Here is a 27,094-nt window from a genome sequence, read left to right as displayed (position 1 = left end):
ATTCACACAAAGCCCTTCGTACTGAGTTTTTGTCAAACCTCCGGAGATGCAAGGGCCAATAATAGCATGGTTATTGCTAATAAGTGACCTTCCGCAGCAGTGGACAAGAGACCTGCCAAGGGCGTGCAAGACCTTATGGCCATGGAGCCAACGGGTGGCTCGGCCTGGTGGTATGGGGCGACAAGTTGGGGTCATCTCGGCTTTGGTCACGACAATCAGACCTCAGGATAAGGGATGGTTCAAGGCACTGAACCTATGGCTGGGTGGTGAGTCAAACGCCACAATCTATCATGGTCATGCGATGTGTAACATCGGGACTACAAAACCTCGTTTAGGGTTTCTCTGGCATGCAATCAAACCCTGGTCCTTAGGGGGTTCTACATCAGATGATCCTTCGTTAGGTCTATGGAGACCTTACACTGGTTAGCAGGAGAGTCGCTAGCCAAATTCTATCAGGGTCATCAACTTCAAGAACACCAGCTTTTCTAACCTTGATAGGGATTCCATGTATGTAGACCTAACAAACTCTGTGTCTAGACCCCATACTCAACGTGAGCAACCTGTCCAGCTATGTGGCTAGACCCTTCTTTGGTCTTGGTCCCCTAGAGAATCTGCAACCCGTCTTGGGTGTTTAAGGAATTTCCTTAACTATTTAAACATAAATTCAGACGAGGTGACAATTTAATGAACCATTCCAACATCCACATCAAAAACAAAATAAAACCATAATAAGATACTGGACACCACAGAACAGGCGGAATCCCCCTTCCGTGAAACTCATATTACAAAAGAGTATGTATCTATCTACAAGCATAGGGTGACCCACAGGACCACCAAATTTCTAGACATGAAACATAAAAACAAAGATGCTCTTCGTGGAGGACTTGGGAATGATGCTAGAACTACTTGGGACTGCTGCTGAACTTTGCTAGCAGATATTGGACAAAAATGCTTTAATGCTGCGCATTTCTCCATGCTGCCCCATGTGCTATGGCCGACTGATTGTTGCTGCCCGACCTGAATTGAGTGACTTTGATGCTGGCCGACTGGGTGTTAATATAAACCTAACGCTGTCGGCTGATACTATGAAGCATCTCATTGTGTCGGCTGATGCTATGAAGCATCTAATGCTGTCTGCTGGTTCTCACCATGACACAAGGCTGTAAACAACCCCACACAAGCTGCCGACTGAATCTTGTGGCCATGAGCTGGCCCATAAGCCTGTCTACTATGCAACTACATGCACTAATACAAATCTAATGCTATGGCTTGACTTCTACATGCATTAACAGATGAATTCTCCAAGTGGGTAAGATGACTGACACATGCAGACTCTCTATGGCTGTGGAGACTGACCTACGTAGCTCGTGCCTAACATGTCATGCTTATCAAAGACAACATCTCTGCTGACAACCACCTCATTCCGCTCGGAGTCATATAACCTGTAGCCTTTGGAAAGAGAGTTACATAAGCTTCTGGACTTTGAGTCAAGCTTCCCATATATAGTGTGGGCCTTGCCCCCCCACTTGTGTTGTACCGGATTTCGTGTATACAGCAGAGTTTATACAACGCTTCTCCCTCCAGCTCTTCTGCATTTCTATTCTGCTCTGTTTTTGTCTCATTTCTGCTGCTCATTCTGACATGGTATCAGAGCCCCAGGTGGCTTGAAGCTTTGGAGACGGTGAGAGCATTCGGGACTCCTGCGTTTGGTGCTGATTGGAGTATTTCTTGGGCTGTACGGGACGTGGAGAAGAAGGTAGAAGGCGGCATCATTGCTGGACAGCCACCTTGCATTTCCATGCAGCCTCTTCTTCATTTTTTTCCCACCCACCCTCCCTTCACAAGACCACGTGAACCCCCGAGATGGTACAGAAACCTGCGAAGATCCCCACCCTCCCGACCATAGTTTCCAGAAACGGCGTTTCTGGAGCACCGAAACGTGGAAACGTTTCGGAAACGTTTCCAGAAACGGAAACGGCGTTTCCAGCTTTTATTTTTTCCAGGGTTTAAAAACCCGCGTGCTCTCTTCGCCGGCATTTTTCGCCTTCTTTCCGCCGCCTGTTTGGAGCTGCTCTAGCCATCTACCTTGCCCTCTACTCCTCTACCTCCACATCAGCCCTCTACCTCTCTACTTGGGGCCTCCACCTTTGCCATCTAAGCTCTACCAAGCAAGAAGGAGTCACACCTTGCTCGCAGCCTGCAGGACCAGAAAAACAGCCTCCACTTCTCGAATCTCTCCGAGTCTTCCGACCTCGAACCGCACAAGTAAGTTAAGTAACATGGCTCGGACTCCGGATCCTTTTTGGCAGCATGTGGAGCAAGTGGGGGCTTATGCAGGATCTGGTGGCTCCAGGAAATGGAGATGTAAATATTGTGGGTTGGTCAAAACGGGGAGTGTCACCCGTGTGAAGGACCATCTTGCTCATGTTCCAAACAAAGATGTAGGGCCATGCCCCTCTGTTCCTCTAGATGTTCGGAAAAGCCTTGAAATGTGGAGGCAAAAGCGTTTTGCCATTCCCGAAGAGGAAGTATCTACAGCAATGGGTGGTCAAGAGCATGAAGCTGGTTCAAGTCAAGCAGCAGCAGCAAAGAGGGCCAGAGGCAGAGACACAGGATCAGATTTCTCCTCTACCTCAGTGTCGGGTGTGCATGCAAGGAGGACTCCTTTGCCAGGTGATGTATCACATTCACAAGACACCCCTCCAATAAATACTGTACAAAGGGCTAGCATCCAAGCAGGATTTCAAAAGCAAGCAATTGCAGAGGCAACTAGGGAGCTCACCCGGATGTTCATACGGTGTGCCATTCCCTTTCATGTGGCCAAGACAAATCAATGGAGGAAGACCATGAGGGCCATCAGCCGCATTGGATGCGAGTGGGATGGCCCTACATCTGAGGCTCTGCGGACACGAGAGCTAAAGCGGGAAAAATCATGCATAGAAGTGCAGCTAGAGCCCTTGAAGGAAACATGGAAAAAGTATGGCTGCACTATATTGTGTGATGGGTGGTCAGATGTACGCAGGAGAAATGTATACAATGTTTTGGTGTCATGCTGCAAAGGCACTATGTTTTTGAAAGCCATTGATGCCTCCCTCCCAGGTCTCACAGTTACAGGTGCATTTATTTGGACACATATAAGGGAGGCTATAGTGCAAGTTGGGCCTGAGAATGTTGTGCAGGTGGTGACAGATAATGGAAGTAATTGTAAGTCTATGGGCTCTATGCTAGAGGATGAATTTCCAGCCATTGTGTGGACCCCTTGTGCATCACATAGCCTCGACTTATTGATTGAGGACATAGGTCAAATACAATGGGTTGAAGCCATCTTTTGCACCGCACGAAGCATGGTGAAGTTTGTGAAGAAGAGGCCAAAAGTCTTGAGCATGTATCGGGCCTACAGCACTCTTGAGCTATTGCAGCCTGCAGCCACCAGATTTGCATACATGTTCATTGTGCTTGAGAGACTCCTGCGAGTCCGCAGAGAGTTGGTACGCACTGTCTACTCAAATGAATGGCTAGAGTGGGATGAGAGAGAGAGCCCCAAGGCAAGAGCTTTTGTGCGTGATGTCATGAGAGAGGAGTGGTGGGTAGAGGTTGAGGGGTTGATCAAAACTCTCAACCCCATCTACACAGTGTTACGCATTACAGACATGGAGGGCAGTACTCTAGGCCTTTTATACGAGTACATGGACAAGATTGGGGAGGCTCTCAACAAGCAAGACTACTTGAGAGCAGAGCAGTAAGTCTCCTCAGTCATGGCTACCCTTGCTTTACTTCTTATCTTTATTTTACTCTTGAGTCTTTACATTGGTCTCGACTCTTGACTCTTGTTTTTTGTCCTTTTTTATCTTATGGTTTGATCTCTAAAGGGTTGATGAAATCAAGGCTGTGTGGAATCGGCGATGGGATTGGTTTCACAGGCCGATTCATGCAGTAGCACATGTATTGCATCCTTTGTGGCGAGATGAGGAGCAATACGAGAACGAGGAGCTAGAAGAAGGCTTCATGACATACATGAGGAACTTGACATCTGGTAATGTGCACATGCTGAAATGTATAGAGGATGATCTCTTGGCCTTTCGCAACCAGACAGGGAGCTTTGGTCGAGAGACTGCAAAGCTTCGAGAGACTCAGCTACAGCCTGTCTCATGGTGGGAGAAGTATGGAAATTGTGCTCCCACGCTGGTAATTCACTACCCTTAACTACAGTTTACATAGTACACTGTACAATGTGCATCTTTCTTGTTTCCACTTAGTTCTAATTTCTAATTGTATGTGCATTTCAATAACAGAAACGCATCGCCATTCGAGTGCTCTCACACGATTGCAGTTCGGGTCCATGTGAGAGGAATTGGAGCACTTGGGCCCTCTTCCATACAAAGAAGAGGAATAGGCTGAGTACCGCTCAGCTAGAGCGGTTGGTGTTTTGTCATTGCAACCTCCAGCTCCTTGAGAGGAATGCCCGACATCCGGAGCCTTCACAGGTGAATGTGGATAAGATCGACATCATGAGGGAGAGGTTCATCCCAGAGATCCCACGGAATGAGCATGATATGTACACCTTGCTTTATGAGGAGCTGACAGTGCCGAGCCACAACACCCGCTGCACCACCCATTCTCAGAGGCAGAGGGGGGGATCCATCGCTTCCACTTCAGCAGAGGCAGAGGACCATGATCCTACCATTTCTTCATCTGAGCCTGACTCTCATGAGTCGGAGGATGACTCCTCCATGGATGATCTTGATGAGTGATTTTTGGAGCACTTAGCTCTAGGATTTTGTCATGCCAGCAGTTGCTGCCAGCCTGCCAGCCACATGGATATTTTTTGATCATGTTTTGTATTTACTATAGTCTATACATATGGATTATGGATTATGGATGATGGATGATGGATGATGGATCTTGTTTTGTATTGAGTCTTTTGAGGCTTGAGCCTACAGTTGTCATTTCTGAATTTTGATCTATCATTTGAGTCTTTGACATTGAAGTTTTGAAAGATGTATTTTTCAAGCTTTTGTAATGTTTTTATTAATTATATATGTATGTATTAAACCCTAAAACCGAAACTCCGTTTCCCCGTTTCTTCCCGAAGGCCGAAACTCCGAAACTCCGTTTCCCGCCGTGCTCCGCACCCCCGTTTCCGAAACTCGTGGAAACTATGCTCCCGACGTTCCCGGTGGACCGACAGTTGGATGGGAACAGCTATGCATTTGGAAGGTAATGATGGAGTCTGTCTTGGAGTCTTATGATTAGGCTGATTTCATCGTGGTTGGAGTTCTAAGGGTAGAGTTGGAGGAGGAGGAACTTTCACTATCCACTAAGAAAGAGCGGAAGGCCCAGGCACAGTTGTGGGATCGTGTCAATGCTCGTATTCATTCATTCATCTTCCTCAATTGCGAGCTTCGAAGGATGGGTTGGTTGAGGGTTTACCGACCATCAAGGCTCCATCTTCTGTTTGTTCCTCTTGTTTACAAGGGAAGCAACACCAAGGCGTTGTACATGCTCGTGATGGTGGATGACTTCTCCAGATATACTTGGGTCTTCTTTCTGAAGTCCAAGGATGAGGCTTTTCAGCACTTTTGTGATTGGAGAGTTGAGGTGGAAAAAGAGACCGGTTTCACGGTCAAGACTCTCAGGACCGACACAGGGGGTGAGTTTACATCCCAGGAGTTTCAGCAATATTGCAGGACCCATGGCATTCAGAGAGAGCTTACTATAGCATATACTCCATCACAGAATGGAGTTGCAAAGAGGAAGAATAGGGAGATGGCCCGTGCTATGCTTGAGCATTCTTCATTACCTCCACGTTTTTGGGCTGAGGCGGCTTCCACTACTGTCTACATTCAGAACAGATCTCCTACTGCTACTCTTCCAAATAAAACTCCATATGAGGCTTTCCATGGTGAGAAGCCCTCTGTTGTTCATTTCTGTGTATTTGGTTGTTCGGCGTATGTACATGTGCCTAAGGAGCATCGCTCCAAGTTGGACTCAAAGTCTCAACGCATGACTTTTCTCGGATACAGCACTGTGTCCAAGCAATATTGTTGGTGTTGGACTCACACACTCACACACACAAACCTGCACATTAGGGTTAGGTGCAGGGTAGAGAAGCTCACACACAGAAATGAGAGAGAGAGAGAGGGAGAGCCAAAAGTGTGGTATCCACAAAATGCAAGTCAACCCTTGCATGTGTGCCACATCCATATAATATAGAAGTACAAAATATCATATGTTATGAGTGTCCTTTCACACTTGATGTCCAAGGGGAAAAACCACATGGAAAAAAGTGCCCTTGGTTAAGCCCTGTTCACACATAGCACTACCATAAGTGAGCATATGTCTACAAATCTCCCCTGTAGTGGAAGTGTGAACCTGTACAAGGTAGCAAATCACTCTCTGTATGAGAGTAAGTCCAAAGCTTTGCGGAAAGCTTCAAACTTTTCTCGAGGTAAAGCCTTTGTGAATAGATCTCACCATTATCCTGTGTAGGGCAATAAGATAAACTGATCTCCCCTGCATGTAGCCTCTCTCTGACATAGTGATAATGAATCTCTATGTGCTTGGTACGTGCATGAAATACTGGATTTCGTGCCACGGCCATAGCACTCTGGCTATCAGTGAGAATGGTGGTGGGTGTCTGCTGACACTCACGAAGATCAGCCAATAGTCTCCTCAACCATACACAATCTACTGTAGCTGTAAAGATTGCCCTGTACTCAGCCTCACAAGTAGATGTAGCAACAGTGGGTTGCTTTTTACTCAACCAAGATATGCATGAACTGCCAAGAAAAAAACAATTCCCACTGGTGGATTGCCTGGTATCATAATCACCAGCCCAATCTGAATCACTGTATGCATAAAGCTACAAGCTGCCCCCCCTGGGATAGAACAAACCAAGATCAAGGGTACCCTTAAGATAACGAAAAATGCGTTTGACTGCTTGCCAATGCTTTGTGCCTGGGCTGTGCATGAATTTGCTCAACAAAGACACCCCAAAAGATATGTCTGGCCTCGTGTTACACAAGTAAATGAGGCATCCTACTGCCTGGCTGTAAATGCCGGCCTCAAAAGGCTCTCCAATATCATGCATAGTAAGCCGTACACCTGGTTCTACCGGAGTAGAAATGGGCTTACATTCATCCATGTGAAACCTTTTTAGCAAACTTTTTATGTACTTAGTTTGCTACATAACAATGCCATCATCTGTATGCATAAACTGTATGCCGAGATAGTAGTGTAAAGGCCCCAAATCTGACATATCAAATTCAGCTTTCAAATCTGAAATTTGTGCTTTGCTTGTACCTGTAATGAGCATGTCATCTACATACAAGATGACTATGAGAATATCGGCATCGGTTTTCTTCACATACAATGTGCTTTCAGCTGGACTATTCTCATAACCTTGGCTAGTTAGATGAGCATGTATCTTATCATACCAAGCTCTTGGAGCTTGCTTTAACCCATACAATGCTTTGTGCAACCTGCATACTTTATGTTCCTCACTAGGAACTACAAAACCAATGGGCTGATTTACATATACTTCCTCCTGTAAATCCCCATTTAAGAATGCAATTTTGATGTCCAATTGATGCACTTTCCATCCTTTACGGGCAGCCAATGCAATCACTGATCTTATTGTGGTCATTCTCGAAGTAGGAGCAAAAGTCTCTTCATAATCTATTCCCTTTTTCTGGGAGTAGCCTTTAGCCACAAGTCTTGCTTTGTACCTGTCAATAGTACCATCAGACTTTCTTTTGACTTTGTACACCCACTTTGTTCCAATTACATGCTTGCCTTTAGGCAATTCCACAAGATCCCATGTATTGTTCTTCATTATAGAAGAAATCTCAGCTTGCATAGCTTGCAACCAATGCTCATTCTCATGTGCTTCTTCATAAGAAGAAGGCTCTTCTGAATCAAAGAGACCACCCATTGCGAATGCAGACTCCCCACGATGTACATTCAAAGCATGGCTGGAACTAGCCCTTGTTCTACCTGTGAGTGGAGCTGCAAGTTTGCTTTCTTGCAAAGTTTTCAGCAACCATCTTGGCACTGACTTGGCTGTGTCTATGGCTGTTTGCTCTTCCCTGACAAGATCTTCCACTTCTTCCATAGAAGGGGGCTCAATGGCTGGCTGGTCCACATGTTCTACATGTGGATTTTCTTGTATAGGGGCTGGCTGATCTGAATCCCCCCTAATTGCAATGGGTAAAAGTCCATCAAACATGTCCTGTAAGCCTGTATCATTGCTTTTATACAAGCTGTACATGGGCTGTTCTGAATTTTCAGCAAATACCACATCTCTACTGACAAAAATCCTTCGTGTCGTTGGATTATAAAGACGGTATCCTTTGCTTTCATTGCTGTAGCCCACAAAAATGCATTTAATTGCTTTGTCATCTAGCTTTGTTCGGAGTTGTTCTAGCACATGTGCATATGCCAAACACCCAAATGTACGCATATAATCCACTGTTGGCTTTCGGCTATACCAAGCCTCAAATGGTGTTATGGTTTTCAAAGCTTTTGTTGGACACCTGTTCAACACATGAGCTGCACACATTATAGCTTCCATCCAAAATTTGTGAGGCAACTTTTGTGCTTTCACCATGCATCTTGCCATCTCCATGAGAGATCTATTTTTCCTTTCAGCTACACCATTTTGCTGCGGTGTATAAGGCACAGTACATTGGTGTTTGATGCCCTTTTGAAGCATATAATCATTGAATGCATTTGACATGTATTCTCCACCTCTATCTGAGCGGAGTGTTTGGACTTTACATCCACACATATTTTCAGCCATTGCTACAAAGTGTCGAAAGCATGTAAACACATCTGCTTTCGCTTTCAAAGGGTAAGCCCAAGCAAACCTGGAGTAGTCATCGATGAATGTGACAAAGTAAAGATGCCCCCTATGGATGGTGTCCGCATCACTATGTATGAGCTGTAATTTACTTTCAGCTCTACAGCTCCATCTTTGGGGAAAACCAAGCTCCATCTTTGGGGAATGGTTTTCGTTGCATCTTTCCCAAAATACACCCCTCACATACATGTCTTGGAAGTTGGTCGAGACTCAAGAGGCGGCATATTATCAACCATATAATGCTTCTGCAAAAGCATCAAACTCTGAAAATTTACATGAACAAAACGAGCATGCCATAGCTCTGCATCATGCATAGCAGGAGTGTGGGCAGCCACTGTATTTGCATCATAAGTGCGCTTGTCATAGCTGTCCAGCTTATACAAGCCTTTGTATCGTGTTTCAGAAGTGACTATTTCATAACCCTTTGATGGGTCTTTTACCAAACACTTCCCATCTTCAAATTCAACCTTTAAACCTTGGTCGTTTATGGCTGAGACGGAGAGCAGATTTTTCTTTATCCCTGGAACATACAATACATTTTTCATAAAAATATTGACACCATTGGCTGCAATAAGTATGACATTACCAATTCCCTTTACTGGATATGTGGTATGATCTGCACATGATACAGTGCGGCCATTTGAAGCATAAACCAAGTGCTGTAATACATCTTTGCATGAAGTGATGTGGCTCGAAGCACCACTATCAAAATACCATGATGCATTCTGTCTGTCAGATGCAATGCAAGACATATCAGTGTCTGAAGCACTTGGTGTGTCACTAGTGCATGTGACCAAAAAAGTGTACTCTTCTTGGATTACATTAGCTAATTGCTGTGCTTTGTCATCAGAAGAGTCTGCTACTGCATTGCCTGCTTCTTTCCTTTTCTCTTTTGCAATCTGCTTCCTACATTCACTGATGTAGTGTCCAGGCTTATGGCAGTAGTGACATTTGCCCTTCTTTTTGGGCTTGTTTGCATCCCCTTTCTCAGACTTTTCATCACTAGAAGAGGGCTGTCCATGACCAGCCTTGCTAGACTGTTGTCCCCCATGCCTAAAGCTCTTTGCTTTACCCTTATCCTTGGCTGTAAATGCCTTTTCTCCACCACGGTTGCTCGATAAGTTTGCTCTTGTTTGCTCTTCCTGCAAGAGTAAACCCACGAGCTCTTCAAAAGTGACGGGATCACCACCTCCTCTCATTGAGAGGTTGAGAGAGGTGTGAAAGCCCAAGTAGGAAGGCGGTAAAGAATGAAGAGTGTTGGTGACCATCTATCTGTCTGGGATAACCTCATCAATGTTGAGCAATTGTTCCTGCAAATCTTTCACTTTGGTGAGATGATCTACCATAGAGTCACCCTCATCCATAGAAAGAAGATCCAATTGCCTCTTCAAGTAGGCAACTCTTGCCTCGTTGCATACCTGATACATTGCTTCCAATGTGTCCCATGCAAGCTTCGATGTCTTGCAAGAACGAATGTGCGGAATAATAGTCCTTTTCACTGAAAGGGCTATCAATGACATGTCTAGAGTCCCGGCTGGCTGTATGGTAAGTGGGCGTGTGTCATCACCACACACGATGCCCCAAAGCCCTTTGGCTACCAGCAAATTACGGATCATGAAACTCCAAAGGGAGTAGTTAGATCCATCCAGCTTGTTCTCCTGGTTGAGCACACCAAATACATCTGTAGCATTCTGTGCCATGTCAACAAAATATATCTGCAAGCAAACCAAGCACCAATGTGCACTACAAGGCAACCAAATGTCCTGTGCAAATGTATGCCTGCAAACCAAAGCAAGTGTAAACCTGCACCAAATTGTCCAATTACACACAATGTGTATACATACACGACAAATCGCAGCTGTAATGCCCAATGACATGCTCCAATCAGAAAATCCCCAATTTTTATGCACTCCAATCGCTTCAATGTGCATCTAATCGGCCAATTTCTACAAAAGCCCCAAATTTATGCAAGTGAAAGAGGTTCAATTTGCTGATTTTGACCTCAATTTCGAAAACCCCCAAATTGCAGGCAAAGCAAAATGCTCAATTTTTTCAATTTGTCCTGAAATTGATAAATCCCCCAAATTGGACTTGCAATTTTTCTTCAATCTGACTTGCACAGAAGTTGGTGTGCGCTGGATCTTCAAATGAAAGTTCCGAGCTGATGGCAACTTGGACAAGCACAAGGCGAGGTTGGTTGCCAAGGGTTATGCTCAGCGCCCTGGATGTGTGGGAGAAGTAGAATTAGGGTTAGGTTAATTCATGTGGGAGACATACACAGAGAAGCAAGGGAGAGAGAGAGAGAGAGAGTTGTGGGGATAAGTCAACTCATGAGGCATGAGTGTGTGACTCCCCTATCACACATGTATATTGCACTAGTACACATAGTGCACTTAGTACATTAAAAGTACTAAGTGTACTATGTACTATAACTTATGGGCTTGTACACACTATAAGGGTGGGCATAGTGCCTTTACCCCAACAACCTCCCACTTAAAGGCAAAGTGCCCTTAAGTAAAGGAAAAGAAAAATCAGCATGTACATGATAATATACAAGGCCATATCAAGGCTGAAACTGGCCTCATCCAATGCCCATCAAGTGTCTGCAATGAGCAAACCGCTCCGGAGGCAAACTCTTTGTCAACAGATCAGCCGGGTTGTCATCTGTATGAATCTTAACAAGCTGAATTTGCTTGTTCTCTATCACCTCTCTGATGAAGTGATACTTCACATCCACATGCTTCGTCTTTGCATGAAAAACAGGGTTCTTTGCCAACTGAATGGCACTCTGACTGTCACAATGCAACAATGGAATATCCCCTGTATAGCCCAAATCAACCACTAACCGAGATAGCCATAATGCCTCCTTGCAAGCCTCTGTGGCTGCAATATACTCGGCCTCTGTAGTAGATAAGGCAGTGCACTTCTGCATCCTGGATATCCATGACACAGCACCTCCTGTGAATGTAAACACATAACCGGTAGTAGACTTCCGGTTATCTGGATGACCGGCATAATCCGAATCCGTGTAACCATGCACTAATGCATCCTGTTTGCCAAAGCAAATGCACATATCCTGTGTGCCCTTCAGGTATCTCATGACACCTTTCACTGCTTCCCAATGCTTCTTGCCAGGGTTGGCCATGTATCTAGAAACCACTCCCACTGCAAATGCAATGTCCGGCCTAGTAGCAACCATGGCATACATGAGACTGCCACAAGCTGAAGCATACGGAACCTTGGCCATATCAGCCCTGTCTCTATCCGACTGTGGGCTGTCCATAGCACTGAGTTTTACATATGGAGGCAAAGGAGTACTAGTCTTCTTCCCCCCGTCCATATTGAACCTCTGCAAAACTTTGCCAATGTATTCCTTCTGAGACAAATACAACACATGCTGATTTCTGTCCCGAAGTATCCGCATACCCAAAATGTGATTTGCATCACCCAAATCCTTCATGTCAAAGGTTTGATGCAGCCTCTGCTTCAAGGCATCCATCTCTTCACGAGATTTCCCGGCAATCAACATATCATCAACATACAAGATGAGAATCAATAGACTGCCATCCAAAGCTTTCTTGGTGTACAAGCAGTGATCTATGTCACTTCTCCTGAATTTCTGAGATTTCATGAATGTATCAAATTTATGATACCATTCCCTTGGTGCCTGTTTGAGCCCATAAAGACTCTTTTTCAGCTTGCATACAAGCTTCTCCTTTCCACTCACTGCATAACCCTCTGGCTGCTGCATATATATCTCCTCATGGAGATCACCGTGAAGAAAAGCAGCCTTCACATCCATCTGAATCAAGTCCAGATCATCATGCGCAACCAAAGCCAACACAGCTCTAAGTGTGGTCATTTTGACCACTGGAGAGAAGATCTCATCAAAGTCCACACCATATTCCTGCTTGAAGCCCTTAGCCACTAACCTGGCTTTGTATCTTGGCTTTGCATCTGGTGCAACTTTAAGCCTGTAAACCCACTTGCATGGCAAAACCTTCTTGCCTGCAGGCAAAGACACCAACTTCCATGTTCCATTTTTGTGCAGAGAATCCATCTCTGACTTCATGGCACGCTCCCAAAGAGCTTTGTCTGCCCTCTGTAAAGCCTCCTTATAACATGAGGGCTCCCCACAGTCAGTAAGCATCAAATAGTCAACCCCTGGAACAAACCTGTCAGGGGCTCTGGAGGGTCTTGTGGACCTCCGTACCCAATGACCATCATTTGCAGGTTGCTGTCCAGCCTGCATATCACCCATTGGTGGCTCCTGTTCCATGCCATAAGGCTGAAAAATCATGCCCGGTATCTCCTCTAACTGTGGTATATCCATAGGGATATCTTCTGCCATCTCTGGCTGTCCATTTGGACCATTTTCAGCACCATTTAAGGGCTGGTTTTCCTGCTGTAATGGCTGATTTACAGCCCTTTGTTGTTGTCCATGATGTCCATCATCATCAAAGATGACTCTGCCAGGCTCCTGTTGCCTTGCAGGCTCCTTATACATGCATGTTTTATCAAAAATGACATCATTGCTGCGTATGATCTTTCTATTCACGGGATCCCAAAGTCTATACCCCATTTCACCTCTGTCACCATATCCTAGGAATATGCATTTGTGAGACTTAGGATCAAGTTTGGTGCGCATTTCCCTGCGTATGTGCACGTACGCAACGCAACCAAACACTCTCAAGTGCTTGTATGACGGAGGCTTCCCTGTCCATACTTCCTCTGGCACTTTCCCACCAAGCCTCGTGTTAGGTGACCTATTTATAAGGTGAACGGCTGTCATAACAGCTTCAGCCCAAAAACCATGAGGTAATGCAGCATGTGACAACATAGAACGGACCTTCTCCTGAATGGTCCTGTTCATCCTCTCTGCTGTCCCGTTTTGTGGAGGATCATAAGGAGTAGAGAGCTCCCTCTTGATGCCTTTAGCATCACAAAAGTCCTGAAACTGTTTGGACATATACTCTCCACCATTGTCGGAACGCAAAGCCTTCAGTGTTTTGCCAGTTTGATTCTCAACATGAGCAACAAACTTCTGAAATGAGAATGTATCACTCTTCAAACGAAGAGGATAAACCCACACCTTGCGTGTGGCATCATCAATAAAAGACACAAAGTATTTTGCCCCTCCCAAAGAAAGCTGAGGCATCTCACATACATCTGTATGCACAAGCTCTAACTGAGCATCTTTCTGTCCAAGAGCTTTCTTGCGGGGGCACTGTAGTTGCCTACCATATATACAATGCTCACAAAACTGAAAACTTGAAAACTTTAGAGAAGGCAAGTAACCCAAACGAGACAATTGCTCCATTCCTTTGACACTCATGTGTCCCAACCGGCTATGCCACATAGAAATTTCCGGCAGCTCGGTTGCATTTACATTAGCATGGTGACAAACACCTGCATGCATAAAGTAAAGAGTGTCCACCTTAGAGCCTCTGGCAACAACCAGTGAGCGCTTACTAATTTTCCACTTTCCACTACCAAATGTGGTAACATAATCAGCATCATCAAGCTGTCCAGTAGAAAGCAGATTCTTCTTGATCTCAAGCACATGCCTGACATCATGGAGCATAAGCTGTGAGCCATCTGAAAACACAAGCCTCACATCACCTCTGCCAAGAATCTTGCATGCATGGTTATCACCCAAATAAACCACTCCTTCATTGCCAGCAGTATACCTGACAAACAAGTCTCTGCAACCTGTGACATGAAAGGAGGCACCTGAATCAATGATCCATGAGTGCATACCATGACCACCTGTAAGAAGTGAATGGGCATCAAGTGAAGAAGTAAATAGGACCTCATCCTCACTGCCACCTGCATGTGACACATTGATTTCTTCAATCTTGACTCCACTTTTGCCCTTTGGCTTTACATCTTTGGCTTCATCTTTCTCTTTGTCTTTGCCTTTTCCCTTTTCTTTTTGATCATTTTTCCATTTGTAGCATTGCTTTTTAATGTGTCCCTTCTTGCCACAATAATGGCATTCCAAATCCTTTTTGGAGCGAGACTTGCTCCTTCCCCGTTCTTGGCTTTTTCCCCTTTGTTGGGATCTCCCACGTGCATTCATTGCATTGGACTTTCCAACAGAGTTGTTTTTCCTGTTCATCTCTTCTTGAAGAAGAGCACCCTCAACATCTGCATATGACAGCATAGCATGCGAATTGCTAGTGGCTGTCCTGAATGTGTCCCAACTCTCTGGCAAAGTGCATAACAGAAAAGTGGCTTTGAACTCATCGTCCATTGCCAACTTTTGATTAATGACCTGGCTGACAATACCATTAAACTCATTTAGATGGGCTGTCATAGACGCCCCTTCCTTCATCTGAAGACCTATGAGTTTCTTCAACCAATACACTTTGCTTGAGGCACTTTGTTGGGCATACAAGTCCTGCAATCTCTGCCACATTCCCCAAGCTGTCTTCTCTTCACGAATGCTGAAAAGTAATGAGTCTGACACAGACAACATAATAGTAGATCTTGCCAGCTCATCCATATCTTCCCACTCTTCAGCAGTAAGAGAAGCGGGCATTACACCCCTTTCTTTGATAGGCTTGTGCTGCTTTTTCTGGAGCAACACATTGTAGCACTGGGTTTGCCAAATATCATAATTATGCGAGCCTTCAAGCTTCTTGATATGAAGCAATGAAGAGCTCTCACCTGTGGTTGCCATAGCAAAATGCAACCTGTCAATGCCTGACTCCCTGCAAAATGTGCAAACACTGCACCAAAAAAGCACACAAAGTGCTCACTGTTGTTCTCCCAAGCTTTATCTCCCACTGCGGAAGCACAAATGCAACTTTTCTCCCACTTTATGTGATGAAATCACCAAAATCTGGTTGCTGCAGATTTTGGACAGCACCTTAAATGTGCTCTGTTGCCCTTCCAAAGTACTGTACAGCAGTACCAAGTGCTCACCAATGATGTACCAAACCTGTACCGGCAAGTACAGCAGCTGAAATTGAACCTTTTGGTCACTCAAAACAGTGTACAGCCATGCCAAAACTTGCACAAAGCTGTGCCAAATCTGTACCTGCAGGTATAGTAGCAATAAATGCTCTCCTAGCTGTCCAAATGAGTGAAAATCAGACTTTTACAGTCCTGTACACTGCATACAACAGTCCCGAACAGAAATTGGGCAAAAGCCCCTTGACTGCAAGCTGATTTTTGAGGATTCAAGGCATAAATGTCTTGCCTGCTGCTTTGCCAAGCTCAACAAGCATACGAACTTGAAAAGCCCCTTGATTTAAGATCAATTTCTGATCATACATGGTACATTGACGCACATGAAGGCATCCAGAGTGTTCACGATGCTTCCCCCTGGCCACATATACATCAAATACATGAAAGCCCCTTGATTTACAGGCACATTGAGTGCTTGTAAGGCATCAACACATTATCCACAGCATCAAATGCGATTGCCTGCATGCAAATCAACCAAATCGGCAAAAAAGCCCCTTGATTTGCACTGCAATTTGTTGCAATTTTGCCCAAATGTGCGATTTTTCACATCATACAGCATGTATGAGTGCTTAATTGCACAATTACATCAAAATCCCCAAATTTCGACATCCAATTTCTTGCAAATTGATCCTGATTGTGACCAATGTCCTGCAAATTGATCCTGATTGTGACCAATGTCACCCAATTTTGCCAATTTCGCTCAAAATTGAGCAATTCGGCACCTGTATCCGCTCAATTGTTCATTGTACTTGCTCAATTGCAAATCCCCAAAAAAAATTGAGGAAAATACCTTGTAATTTCTGATTTTTCTTCAATTTGCAGGCTGAATTTTGATTGCAGATGCTGTTGCAGGAGAGGGGGGCAATTCTTGCTGATGTTGCTGCAGAAAGAGTGCTGCTATTGATGCTGATGCTGATGCTTCTGCAGCTGGAGAGCTTGCGCGAATGGAGAGGGACTGGGCAGGAACAATTGAAAAGGATGAGGAAATTGAACATTTGAGGGACTACGCCATGAATTGGGGAAGCGCACTACACAAGGGACGCCGTGGAGCTTGTGAAGTGCAGAAGATGAGGAGGACCAGGCTACTGTGAGCTTCTTCAAGAAAGCGAGCTTGGCCTTCCCCAATCACAAGGCGTTGAATCATTCGCAGCCAGGCGTCTACGTGCGAATGGGTCTATGAGTCAAGCGCACAGGCGGGCATGACGACTCGAGCAGTTGTGGTGACGCCCAGCCAGCCGACGCTTCTTCGCTCGCCTAGTAGCCTTCGCCGTCGACTTCGCCTTGTTAATAACGATCAGTTGTGTATGCTACGCGTAGCTCTGATTGTCAACCCCTAGTCGACCAAAGCTGCCGCCTGGGTTCCCTTCGTAGCCAGCTATCTTATGCTGTCAACTGACGCCTTGTCTGCCTGTTACGCCCAGCACAGTTTTTGGAGCTGAAGCCTTCAATCACACCTTATTTGAGGCTTGGGTTGAAAAAGGCATTGCCAGCCCTCTCCCTGCATCGGTCAAGCTCTTCTACAAGCTCTGATACCAGAGGTGTGGGAGAAGTAGAATTAGGGTTAGGTTAATTCATGTGGGAGACATACACAGAGAAGCAAGGGAGAGAGAGAGAGAGAGAGTTGTGGGGATAAGTCAACTCATGAGGCATGAGTGTGTGACTCCCCTATCACACATGTATATTGCACTAGTACACAGTGCACTTAGTACATTAAAAGTACTAAGTGTACTATGTACTACAACTTATGGGCTTGTACACACTATAAGGGTGGGCATAGTGCCTTTACCCCAACACTGGATTCGACTTCGATGAGACCTTCGCTCCAACGGCCCGGATGACTACCATTCGCACCGTTCTTGCTCTTGCAGGACATCATAGATGGCCCGTATTCCAGATGGACGTCAAGTCGGCTTTCCTCAATGGAGAGCTTACACAGGAGGTTTATGTTGATCAGCCACCGGGATTTGTTGTTCCAGGCAAACAGTATCAGGTGTACCGGCTGAAGAAAGCTTTATATGCTCTGAAGCACGCTCCACGGGCTTGGTACCAACGGATTAATGAGTTCTTTCAAAAGCTCAGCCTGCGCCTGATTGTTATCATTGTGGTCTATGTTGATGACCACATCTTTACAGGTTCTTATTCTGTGAGGATCCATTCAGTCATGGATGCTTTGGAGACGGAGTTTGAGATGACGGATCTTGGTCTTCTGCATTATTTTCTTGACTTTGAGATTTAGCAAACCACGAAGGACATTTTCTTCTCTCAGTAAAAGTACACATGGGAGATTCTTGACAGATTTCAGATGACTAGATGCAAACCAGTATCTTCTCCTATGGATTCTAGTGAGAAGCTTTCTCTTCTTGATGCTTCTCCAGGGATTGATTTGGGACAGTATCGGGTTCTCCTCGGTTGTTTGGTTTGGTTGACCTACTCCCGATTGGACGTGTGTTTCGCAGTCAGCTTATTGAGTTCTTTCTCATCCAAACCCTGTCAGCAGGTGTGCTCTCAAAGTTCTTCGGTACTTGTGTGGCACTCTGAACTTTGGCATCTTCTATGGCCAAGGATGCACTCTTCTTGAATGGTCTAATTTAGATTGGGCTGGAGACCCAAATACTCGGCGTTCGACCACTAGTTGTGTTTTTTCACATGTTTGTTAACTATGCTCTTATGTCCTCTATCATTCATGGTCCTTCTGATCCCTCTTCTGTGGACGAGGCTCTTTCACATGAGCCTTGGCGTCATGCTATGCAGGCAGAGCTAGATGCTAATGAACGGAATGGCACTTGGATTTTGGTGCCTAGGCCACTGCAGCGTAAGGTGATTGGTGTGTGCTCGATCTTCAAATCGAAGTTCCGAGCTGATGGCAACTTGGACAAGCACAAGGCGAGGTTGGTTGCCAAGGGTTATGCTCAGCGCCCTGGAGTCGACTTCGATGAGACCTTCGCTCCAACGGCCCGGATGACTACCATTCGCACCGTTCTTGCTCTTGCAGGACATCATAGATGGCCCGTATTCCAGATGGACGTCAAGTCGGCTTTCCTGAATGGAGAGCTTACACAGAAGGTTTATGTTGATCAGCCACCGGGATTTGTTGTTCCAGGCAAACAGTATCAGGTGTACCGGCTGAAGAAAGCTTTATATGCTCTGAAGCACGCTCCACGGGCTTGGTACCAACGGATTGATGAGTTCTTTCAAAAGCTCGGCCTACGCCGGGCTTGATTGTTATCATTGTGGTCTATGTTGATGACCACATCTTTACAGGTTCTTATTCTGTGAGGATCCATTCAGTCATGGATGCTTTGGAGACGAAGTTTGAGATGACGAATCTTGGCCTTCTGCATTATTTTCTTGACTTTGAGATTTGGCAAACCCCGAAGGGCATTTTCTTCTCTCAGCAGAAGTACACATAGGAGATTCTTGATAGATTTCAGATGACTAGATGCAAACCAGTATCTTCTCCTATGGATTCTAGTGAGAAGCTTTCTCTTCTTGATGCTTCTCCAGGGATTGATCAAGGATAGTATCGGGTTCTCCTCGGTTGTTTGGTTTGGTTGACCTACTCCCGATTGGACGTGTGTTTCGCAGTTAGCTTATTGAGTTCTTTCTCATCCAAACCCCATCAACAGCATTGGCGGTGTGCTCTCAAAGTTCTTCGGTACTTGCGTGGCACTCTGAACTTTGGCATCTTCTATGGCCAAGGATGCACTCTTCTTGAATGGTCTAATTCAGATTGGGCTGGAGATCCAAATACTCGGTGTTCGACCACTAGTTGTGTTTTTTCACTTGGGTCTGTTATAGTGTGTCAGTCAGGTTCCTATGGCTCATGAATGGCATATTACAATACTTAATCTCATAATACTAAGTTGCGGTGATTATTGTTGGTTGTCCTCCTACAAGATCTACTCTTCTTTGGTGAGAGTTGCAGCGCCATCGCCAAGAACCCTGTGTTTCATGCTCGTATGAAACACATTGAGATACAGTATCACTATGTTCGTGAACGGGTTCTTGCTGGAGATTTGCGTTTGGAGTATTGTCCTTCAGCAAAAAATGTTGCAAATTTGTTCACCAAGCCGGTTTCTCAAGCTTCCTTGGCTCCTCATCTTCGGCTTCTCGGAGTATGTTCAGCATCTGGAGCTGAGAGGGGGTGTTAGCATATTCATCCCCACTTTCTGCCCATATTTGGTATCCTTTTGGTCCCTTTTCATGGCCCTTGATTGTGGGCTAGCCAACCCTTTTTTATATATTTTTCTGGGATTTTTCCCAGCCTAGATGTATTTTTCCCAGTCGGCCAGCTACATCATGTCCAATCGGCCAGTTTATCATGTCTAGTCGGCCAACCCCTCTTACCTATAAATAGGTGGACTGGCCTCTCACTTTTCCATCTTGCCTAGTCTTTCCTTTGCTCCCTCACTTATGAGACACTTTCTGTCTCTTGCTTGGGACTGTATCACTTCAGTATATTCCGCATAGTTGCTCCATATCTCTCTCTCTTGCACTCTCTGCTCAGCACACTCTAGTGCTTATTTGCTTCCGCTCTGTGCACTCATGCAGTGGCATATATTTAAGGCTATGGCCAATTTCAGAGTTTAATTGCATTAATGGTCAAGTGTTTTGTGAAACCCCCGCGGCCCCTGAAAGTTACATCGGGAATGGATAAAGGCTGTATCAACCCTATCTTCTTCCCCTGAGGAGCTTTCACTTTATGACAAACGTCACAGTGTTGCACATGAGTGAACACATCTCGCCTCATTCTTGGCCAATAATATTTCCTTTCTAGCTTCTCCAAAGTCAAATTCATACCCCTGTAACCACCAGTGATGGCGTCATGGGTGTCATGGAGAAGAGGGGCCCTGAACGACTTCATGACACAAAGGTGGCCTTTGTAGAAAAGCCAACCATCTCATATCAAAAAGTGGCATGGTCTTGTGACATCCAATGCTTGTTCCCACTATGTACCGAATTCCTCGGCATCCGCGTACATGTGCTTCATGTCATCTAGTCCTGTAACAACAAGGTCTAGTCTAGTGTTCTGAATCAAACCCTTCTTGCTCAAAGCATCGGCCAATGGGTTGGCCTTTCCTAGAAGATACTCTATCATATCACCAAATTGCTAGAAGATTTGGCTCCAGCGGTGTTGACGGTCACTCCACTGTGCACTTGGCATTGTCTGAATCCAACGTGATGCCTGATGGTCAATGCGAACCTCAAACTCTCGGCCATAGAGGAAATGCTTCCAGTGTTTTAGGGCCTAAATTACTACTAGGAGTTCCCAATCATAGACCGAGTAATTCTTTTCTCCGAGGAGAAACTTATGGAACATGTAAGCTACAAGATGGCCATTTCTATTGTAACACAACTCCAATTGTCATGTTACTCGCATCGGTGATTATTTGGAACGGCTGGTCCCATGAGGCAAGTGCTAGACAAGGAGCTTTTGACAAAGCCACCTTCCTCTATAGAGGAAATACTCACCATCCAGCACTTAGTAGGAAGTGTTATAGACCATGACCTGGTTTTGCCGAGGTCAAAATCTCAACAATGCATTGAGATGTCTCTATAATCCCTCGGCAGAATCGGAAATCAAGAGTATGTCATCTGCATATATAACAAGATGCGCACCACCATCTGTTCCAAATTTGATGTGATCTCACCTATATACAGCCCAAAAAGTGTAGGACGAAAATTTTATTTACGTCTACCAAAGACCCAATGGGTGTTGGATATGATAATTTAGCTATGAAGATTGATCAAAACATATTCAAGGTGGATCAAAGCTTGTACAAAACATCATGGATATGAGGAACAAAAACTAGTATATGCAGAAAATTACTTTGAGATTAACACAAGAAGACACCAATTATGATTAGGCATGAACCAAACTTACATAATCACTTGATCACGACTTGTACTTTATTTAGAGACTCCTCTACCCTATTTTTAGTTGCATGAGTTGTATGAACCATATGCACCAACCATTTGTAGGCTTTACACCAACCACTGACCACTAGCCTAACAACCACACATTAAATTGGACTAAGGAGTTGGGATTACATTTATCCAACAACGGGTCTATGAGACCAAAAGGTAGTACATGTGACCCAAGAGTAGACTGAATATCAACAAAACATGAAAGGAAAAAAGATAAGAGAGAGTGCATGTATGCATGTTTGTTTGTGTAATGAAAAGAGTAGCATAATTGAATGCTCATCTCCAATCTGGACTTTTCGGACTCATGCCATTCGCATTTTATACCCAGCACACTTTTACGCCCTTAACCACTTTGATCTGAAGGAAATTTTTGGAACTTTTGATGACCCAAAGGAGGATCCAAGAGCCTACGAGGTGAAGACTTTCTCACATATAGAGCAACACCCATGTTCAAGGATCTACAAATAGTTAGGTCTCAGACGCATGATAGTCTCTTGTATTAAAATTCAGTAGAACCCTAGATCTACTCTGGTTTTTTTTCTTGTCAAGGCTAATCCTTAACAGAATAAAAGCCCGCCCTTACTTGCAAACTTGGAGTTACTCACTGCATATGATTATTGATACTTGCACAAGATAAATAGAGTTTTTACAAAAACTGCATGAATATAAGAACAGCACCGAACCATCAACACTGCCAAAAAATATCCCCTTACCTCAAACAACTGGTTGATGTTGTCTGCAGTCTTTGCCGATGTCTCTATAAAGAACATACCATTGCTCTCAGCATATTCTTGAGCAGTCTGTCAAAGGTTCAATTCCATAAGACTTACATAAAAATGCTTGTAAAGCAAGGACATCTGCAACAGCACTCCAGCAAGAGTCAAAAGAAATGCATACTTCAACAGTCACTTTTCTCGAAGCATGCAGGTCTGATTTATTCCCCACTAGAGCCATCACAATATTTGGACTTCCAAATTTTTGGAGCTCCTGAATTTTCAAAAACATTGTCAGTAGTGTAACAGATTTCCTTTTTTTAAAGCACATGAAACAGTCCTTACTTTAACCCAGTATTGAGCTTTCTGAAAAGTTTCTGTGCTTGTAATATCATACACTACAACCGCCGCAGATGCTCCCCGATAGTAGAGGGGTGCTAGAGATGCATATCTGCAAAATATTAAGAAATTATACCATGTCTGAATGTATATAAGAAGATAATTTAAGACAATACAATAGAAGTGATTCATTCAGACAAAAAAAGTTCATTTATAAAGCAATTCCAACTCTCTCTTGGACAGGAACCTTATGCAGTAGCTTAAGTGGAAGTCAAGCTTTCTCTAAAGACAAACCTTTCTTGACCTGCAGTGTCCCATATCTCAAACTTGACCGTGGTGGAATCTTGCAGTGCAATTGTTTGGGACAAAAATGATGCTCCCACTGTCACCTAGAAAAATATGCAACCAGAATATACACTTGCCATGCTTTAAGGGCTTTATGGAGTCCAGGGAAAAAGAGAACAATGAGAATAAGCAGCTCCAAAGAAATTAGAGGTTTGGGAGAAACCTTGGAGGATGGGTCGAACTGTCCACGGACGAATCTTAGAACAATACAGCTTTTTCCAACACCTGAGTCTCCAAGGAGCACCAACTGCGAAGTGAATGATCTAAGTCAAATCATAAAATTCCACACAAGGAACACTCTATCCTTGCTTTGGAAAAAGTGTGTCTAATTCTTCAAAACAAGGAATAATCTAAGATACCTTGATCTTTCCATATGGAAGAAAAGAGATGCTAATAAGACTACACAGTCTATACCGATTACAAACAGGCAAACAGCAACACAGAGAATGCATTGAAATTGACATTGAATTGTAGACATATGTTTCAGTCCCAAATGGCAACTAATGCATTGAAATTGACATACCAATTAAAAACGCAAACAGCAACAGACAGAATGCATTGAAATTGACATTGAATTGTAGACATCTTTCAGTCCCAAATGAGTTTGCCACATCACCAAGCAGTTGACTAACAGTAGCTTGATCTAGCTTTGGGAGTTTGTTAGTCTTTTCTCTATAAAAAACTGCAATAAATCACCTTTGTGATCAGCTCTTCAGTCTTTTCACTAAACCCATTGTAGCGAGCATTGAAGTCCTTTATTTACAAGCTTAAGCCTATCAATTAAGCCTTTGAAATTTCCACAAAAGAAGAGATGTGTTTAATGTTCTAAGATCTAAGAGCACGAAAAACATACAAAAATGAAGAGCAGAAAACAATAACTTTGTTACAGAAACAACACAGTCAGTGTCCAAGGTCCACGGGAGACCAGTACCCTAGACCTTTAACAACTTATCTACCAGCAAAAGATCTTGTTATCTGAAAGTCTCCTGTCACCGTAACTCTCAAATCAATATCTACATTTTGGAATCCAATCAATTGAGGAGTGCTTCCTCTGCTCCAATATACCATATACGTCTATTTGATCTGAATAGAATGGAGTGCTTCCTCTGCTCCAATATACCATATACGTCTATTTGATCTGAATAGAATGGAGACTAACCTTTACGCGCATATTTTTTGAGTCAATGGATCCTCTGTCATCCAAGCTGCCATTTCTCTTGGCTGCATTTTCCCAGATCAAGTAAAATCAGTACACTACATATCTACTACAAGTTTTTGGCTCTATACTATAAGAATATCCTAGTTATGACATGTGGTACAGAGAGCAAAAGTATGTAATGTAAGACAGTCTTGAAGCACTTTTTCTCTAAGGAAGAGCCCGATACAAGTAATTCTTCCCTCCCATAAACATTTGTTATGTGAAAAGGACACAGCTGCACAAAATCTCAATAAGCTACATGATCAGAACTACTGCTTGCTGCTACTCCTATGTCCAAGAACATTCCTCCAATTTAACTCACATTCGTACTTTGAATTTTGTGGCTTAGTGTAGTTGCAAGAAAATCACATCAACAAGCTTATGAGGGTAGACAAATGAAGCCACATTGAGGCCGGAAAACGTCATGCTTCTAGATAGTTGACGCCAAATGAAAAGCTTCCAGACTTGGCTGAAGAAATGCCAGATACTCCTTGTTCTTCATCCACCTACGTTGTGTGGGTAGATCTTGAACTTCGGGAGAAACCTCCACTGAAATGTCCCGCCTTTCAGCTTTCATTCTTTATAAAAAAAACTATCTACCCAAGTCCGAATATCTCCTCCAACTCTTCCACTACTAATGGATCCTAGCAACATGTTCTTTCGTCTCTTCTCCCTAACCAAGCCACGCAGAATATCTCTTGCCAGGCAGGCCTAGGCAGCCAGCCTCGTGGAGAAAATCAAGCCAGTGATAGAGATCCCAAGGTAGACATTGAGGCAACAAGATCAACCACCTCGCCTCTATACATGTGCAGCCGGATGGGAAGTATTGAAAAGCATAATCTTGGTCTTACCAAAATTCACTGTGGAGTCCCTGGCATCACAAAATCCTGAAGTGCATCAAGATGTCTCTGCTGAATCTGATATGAGAACTGTCATCTGGATATAAGAGGACAGGCACTATTGTCTGAGCTAACCGAGAACCTGTGCCCCCCAATCTGTCAATGAAGCTACAGATCTCATCAGTGTATAATCCAGGTAATATAGGGGATAGTGGGCAGCCCTGTTTGACCCCTATGGGCCTATGGAACTCCCTGGATAGTCCTCATGGTGCCCGAACCAAGCCAATCACTGAGTCTGGGACCCTCGCCAGCTCATTCACGGCTTTGTTCTATCACATCAGATCCTGTGCTGAGCTGAGACCACTTGCCTCTCATCATCATATTACTTCATAGCTACTTCGTAGCAGACTTTGGCACATTGCCCATGGGTGAGATTCACTGCGTCCCCGAGGGTGCTTCTGAACAAACCCACTCAGGATACACATTACAAATCCATGTATTATTTTCCATGTTTTGTTTACACTGTATTGTATGGAGACATATTAGATTCTAATACATCCCCATACAAAGCTCATTTAGATGTGCTAAAGCTCATCTAAATGTTGAAACATTAGTCTAATCTCATTTAGATGTCCTAAATCTCAGCTAAAGTTTATGACACCAAAATTTGAATACATGGGGTGTCTCACTGTCTGGCATGATGTATTCAAATTTTGGTGTCATCAGCCTTTTTGGTAATTAAACACCTACAGTTCCCTACATGGGGTGTCTCACTGTCTGGCATGATGTATTCAAATTTTGATCATTAATAAACCTTCCTTTCTCTCTTTCTTTCTTCAGCAAAAAATGGTCCACAACCAAAGTAAGACCTAGATCAGCAAAAAAATGGTCCACGACCATAAATCTGGCTTCCTTTAGAGCACAAGAAAATCAAAGAAAGTTTCTCGTTTAGATGAGCTTTAGCACATTTTCAAAGATATCAAGACTCCAATATCGTGAACAACGATGGTTTGACCCTGTCCTTCTTTGTGCTGAGCATCAATGGTGGGGAATAGCCTTGGTCAGACTGCTTTAGAACACAAGCAAGGTGAAAGATCTCCATTGCCCACAAGCCATTATTGGACAATTTTGCCCATCCAATAGCATATGTTTGATACTCACTGCATGCATGTATGTATGTGTAAACACCTTTATGCTGCAATTGCAAAACCCGGTATTAATTTCCGATGAGCTTATCCAATGTATGTATGCGTTGTGCGCAGACATACATAATAATCGTCTCCGCCAAGCCCACTGCGTGTATGTATGTATGTGTGCCGTGCTGTCCAGCTCACCCATTGCATGTATGTTCAAAAAGACGGAGTCAAGCATACTTTGTACAGAAAATCGAGTTCCTTCATAAACACACTGAATTGGGATCTACAACCGTAGCAAATACATCCTTCGTCATAACAAAATTCTAAGCTCCAGGAGATGTAGATTCGAATCTAGCGGCAGCATTAGATTCGGCAATCCAAGAAAAACGAAGATGAGAGAGAGTACCTGGAGAAGAAGTGGAGCAACCCATAGCGACCCTGTGACACTATCGCCGCCCCCTGCCCCAAGTCAATAAGATCCGCCTTTGATAAATAATCGTGTCGGATAGAGAGAATGACTTAAGGTTTTAACCAATATCTTGTTTATTTAAATTATTATTATCCTACTATTTTCCCAATCTATATATGGGCCCAAAATTTTGTTTGCACATTAATTAATTAGTTTGTTTGTGGTTTGAATCAATTAATTAGTTTGTTTGTAGTTTGAATCTAATGTTTTGAAAATGAAACTTATTGGGAAGGAAAGCCTTTAAAAAAATAAAATTCTTAAATTTTAAATTTGAGGAAGATTCGCAATCTCG

At 44.0% G+C, this 27,094-nt stretch overlaps 2 protein-coding genes across 2 annotated transcripts in view; one reads left to right on the top strand and one right to left on the bottom strand.

Annotated features, from left to right (window-relative positions):
* Positions 1 to 26,876, bottom strand: part of ARA6 (Ras-related small GTP-binding family protein) — a 28,610-nt gene extending 1,734 nt beyond the window's left edge. The window contains exons 1-7 of the mRNA XM_086805942.1: positions 26,740 to 26,876; positions 24,320 to 24,381; positions 23,324 to 23,407; positions 23,110 to 23,204; positions 22,822 to 22,927; positions 22,661 to 22,750; positions 22,477 to 22,563 (exon numbers count right to left, since the gene is read on the bottom strand). Of these exons, the coding sequence (XP_086662068.1) occupies positions 22,477 to 22,563; positions 22,661 to 22,750; positions 22,822 to 22,927; positions 23,110 to 23,204; positions 23,324 to 23,407; positions 24,320 to 24,381; positions 26,740 to 26,764 (549 nt within the window). The 5' untranslated portion in view covers positions 26,765 to 26,876. The remainder of the gene's footprint in view (positions 1 to 22,476; positions 22,564 to 22,660; positions 22,751 to 22,821; positions 22,928 to 23,109; positions 23,205 to 23,323; positions 23,408 to 24,319; positions 24,382 to 26,739) is intronic.
* LOC147632943 (uncharacterized) lies at positions 1,927 to 4,860 on the top strand. Its single transcript, XM_086805940.1, has 3 exons — positions 1,927 to 3,739; positions 3,870 to 4,185; positions 4,293 to 4,860. The coding sequence occupies exons 1-3, from the start codon at positions 2,280 to 2,282 to the stop codon at positions 4,749 to 4,751; spliced, it is 2,235 nt and encodes a 744-aa protein (XP_086662066.1). The 5' UTR covers positions 1,927 to 2,279; the 3' UTR covers positions 4,752 to 4,860.
* Positions 26,877 to 27,094: the final 218 nt, after the last annotated feature.

Source organism: Cibotium barometz, chromosome 12, assembly GCF_041138505.1.
Source record: "Cibotium barometz isolate CiBa-2024 chromosome 12, ASM4113850v1, whole genome shotgun sequence".
Lineage (NCBI taxonomy): Eukaryota > Viridiplantae > Streptophyta > Polypodiopsida > Cyatheales > Cibotiaceae > Cibotium > Cibotium barometz.
The sequence above is the reverse complement of the archived record's forward strand: the minus strand, read 5'-3'. Positions and strand labels throughout refer to the sequence as shown.

Excerpts from the sequence above, each read along its gene's own strand:
- LOC147632943 (XM_086805940.1), top strand. The coding sequence starts at position 2,280 with ATGGCTCGGACTCCGGATCCTTTTTGGCAGCATGTGGAGCAAGTGGGG. Across the intron at positions 3,740-3,869 it reads GACTACTTGAGAGCAGAGCA|GGTTGATGAAATCAAGGCTG; the intron begins GTAAGTCTCCTC and ends TGATCTCTAAAG. Across the intron at positions 4,186-4,292 it reads GAAATTGTGCTCCCACGCTG|AAACGCATCGCCATTCGAGT; the intron begins GTAATTCACTAC and ends TTTCAATAACAG.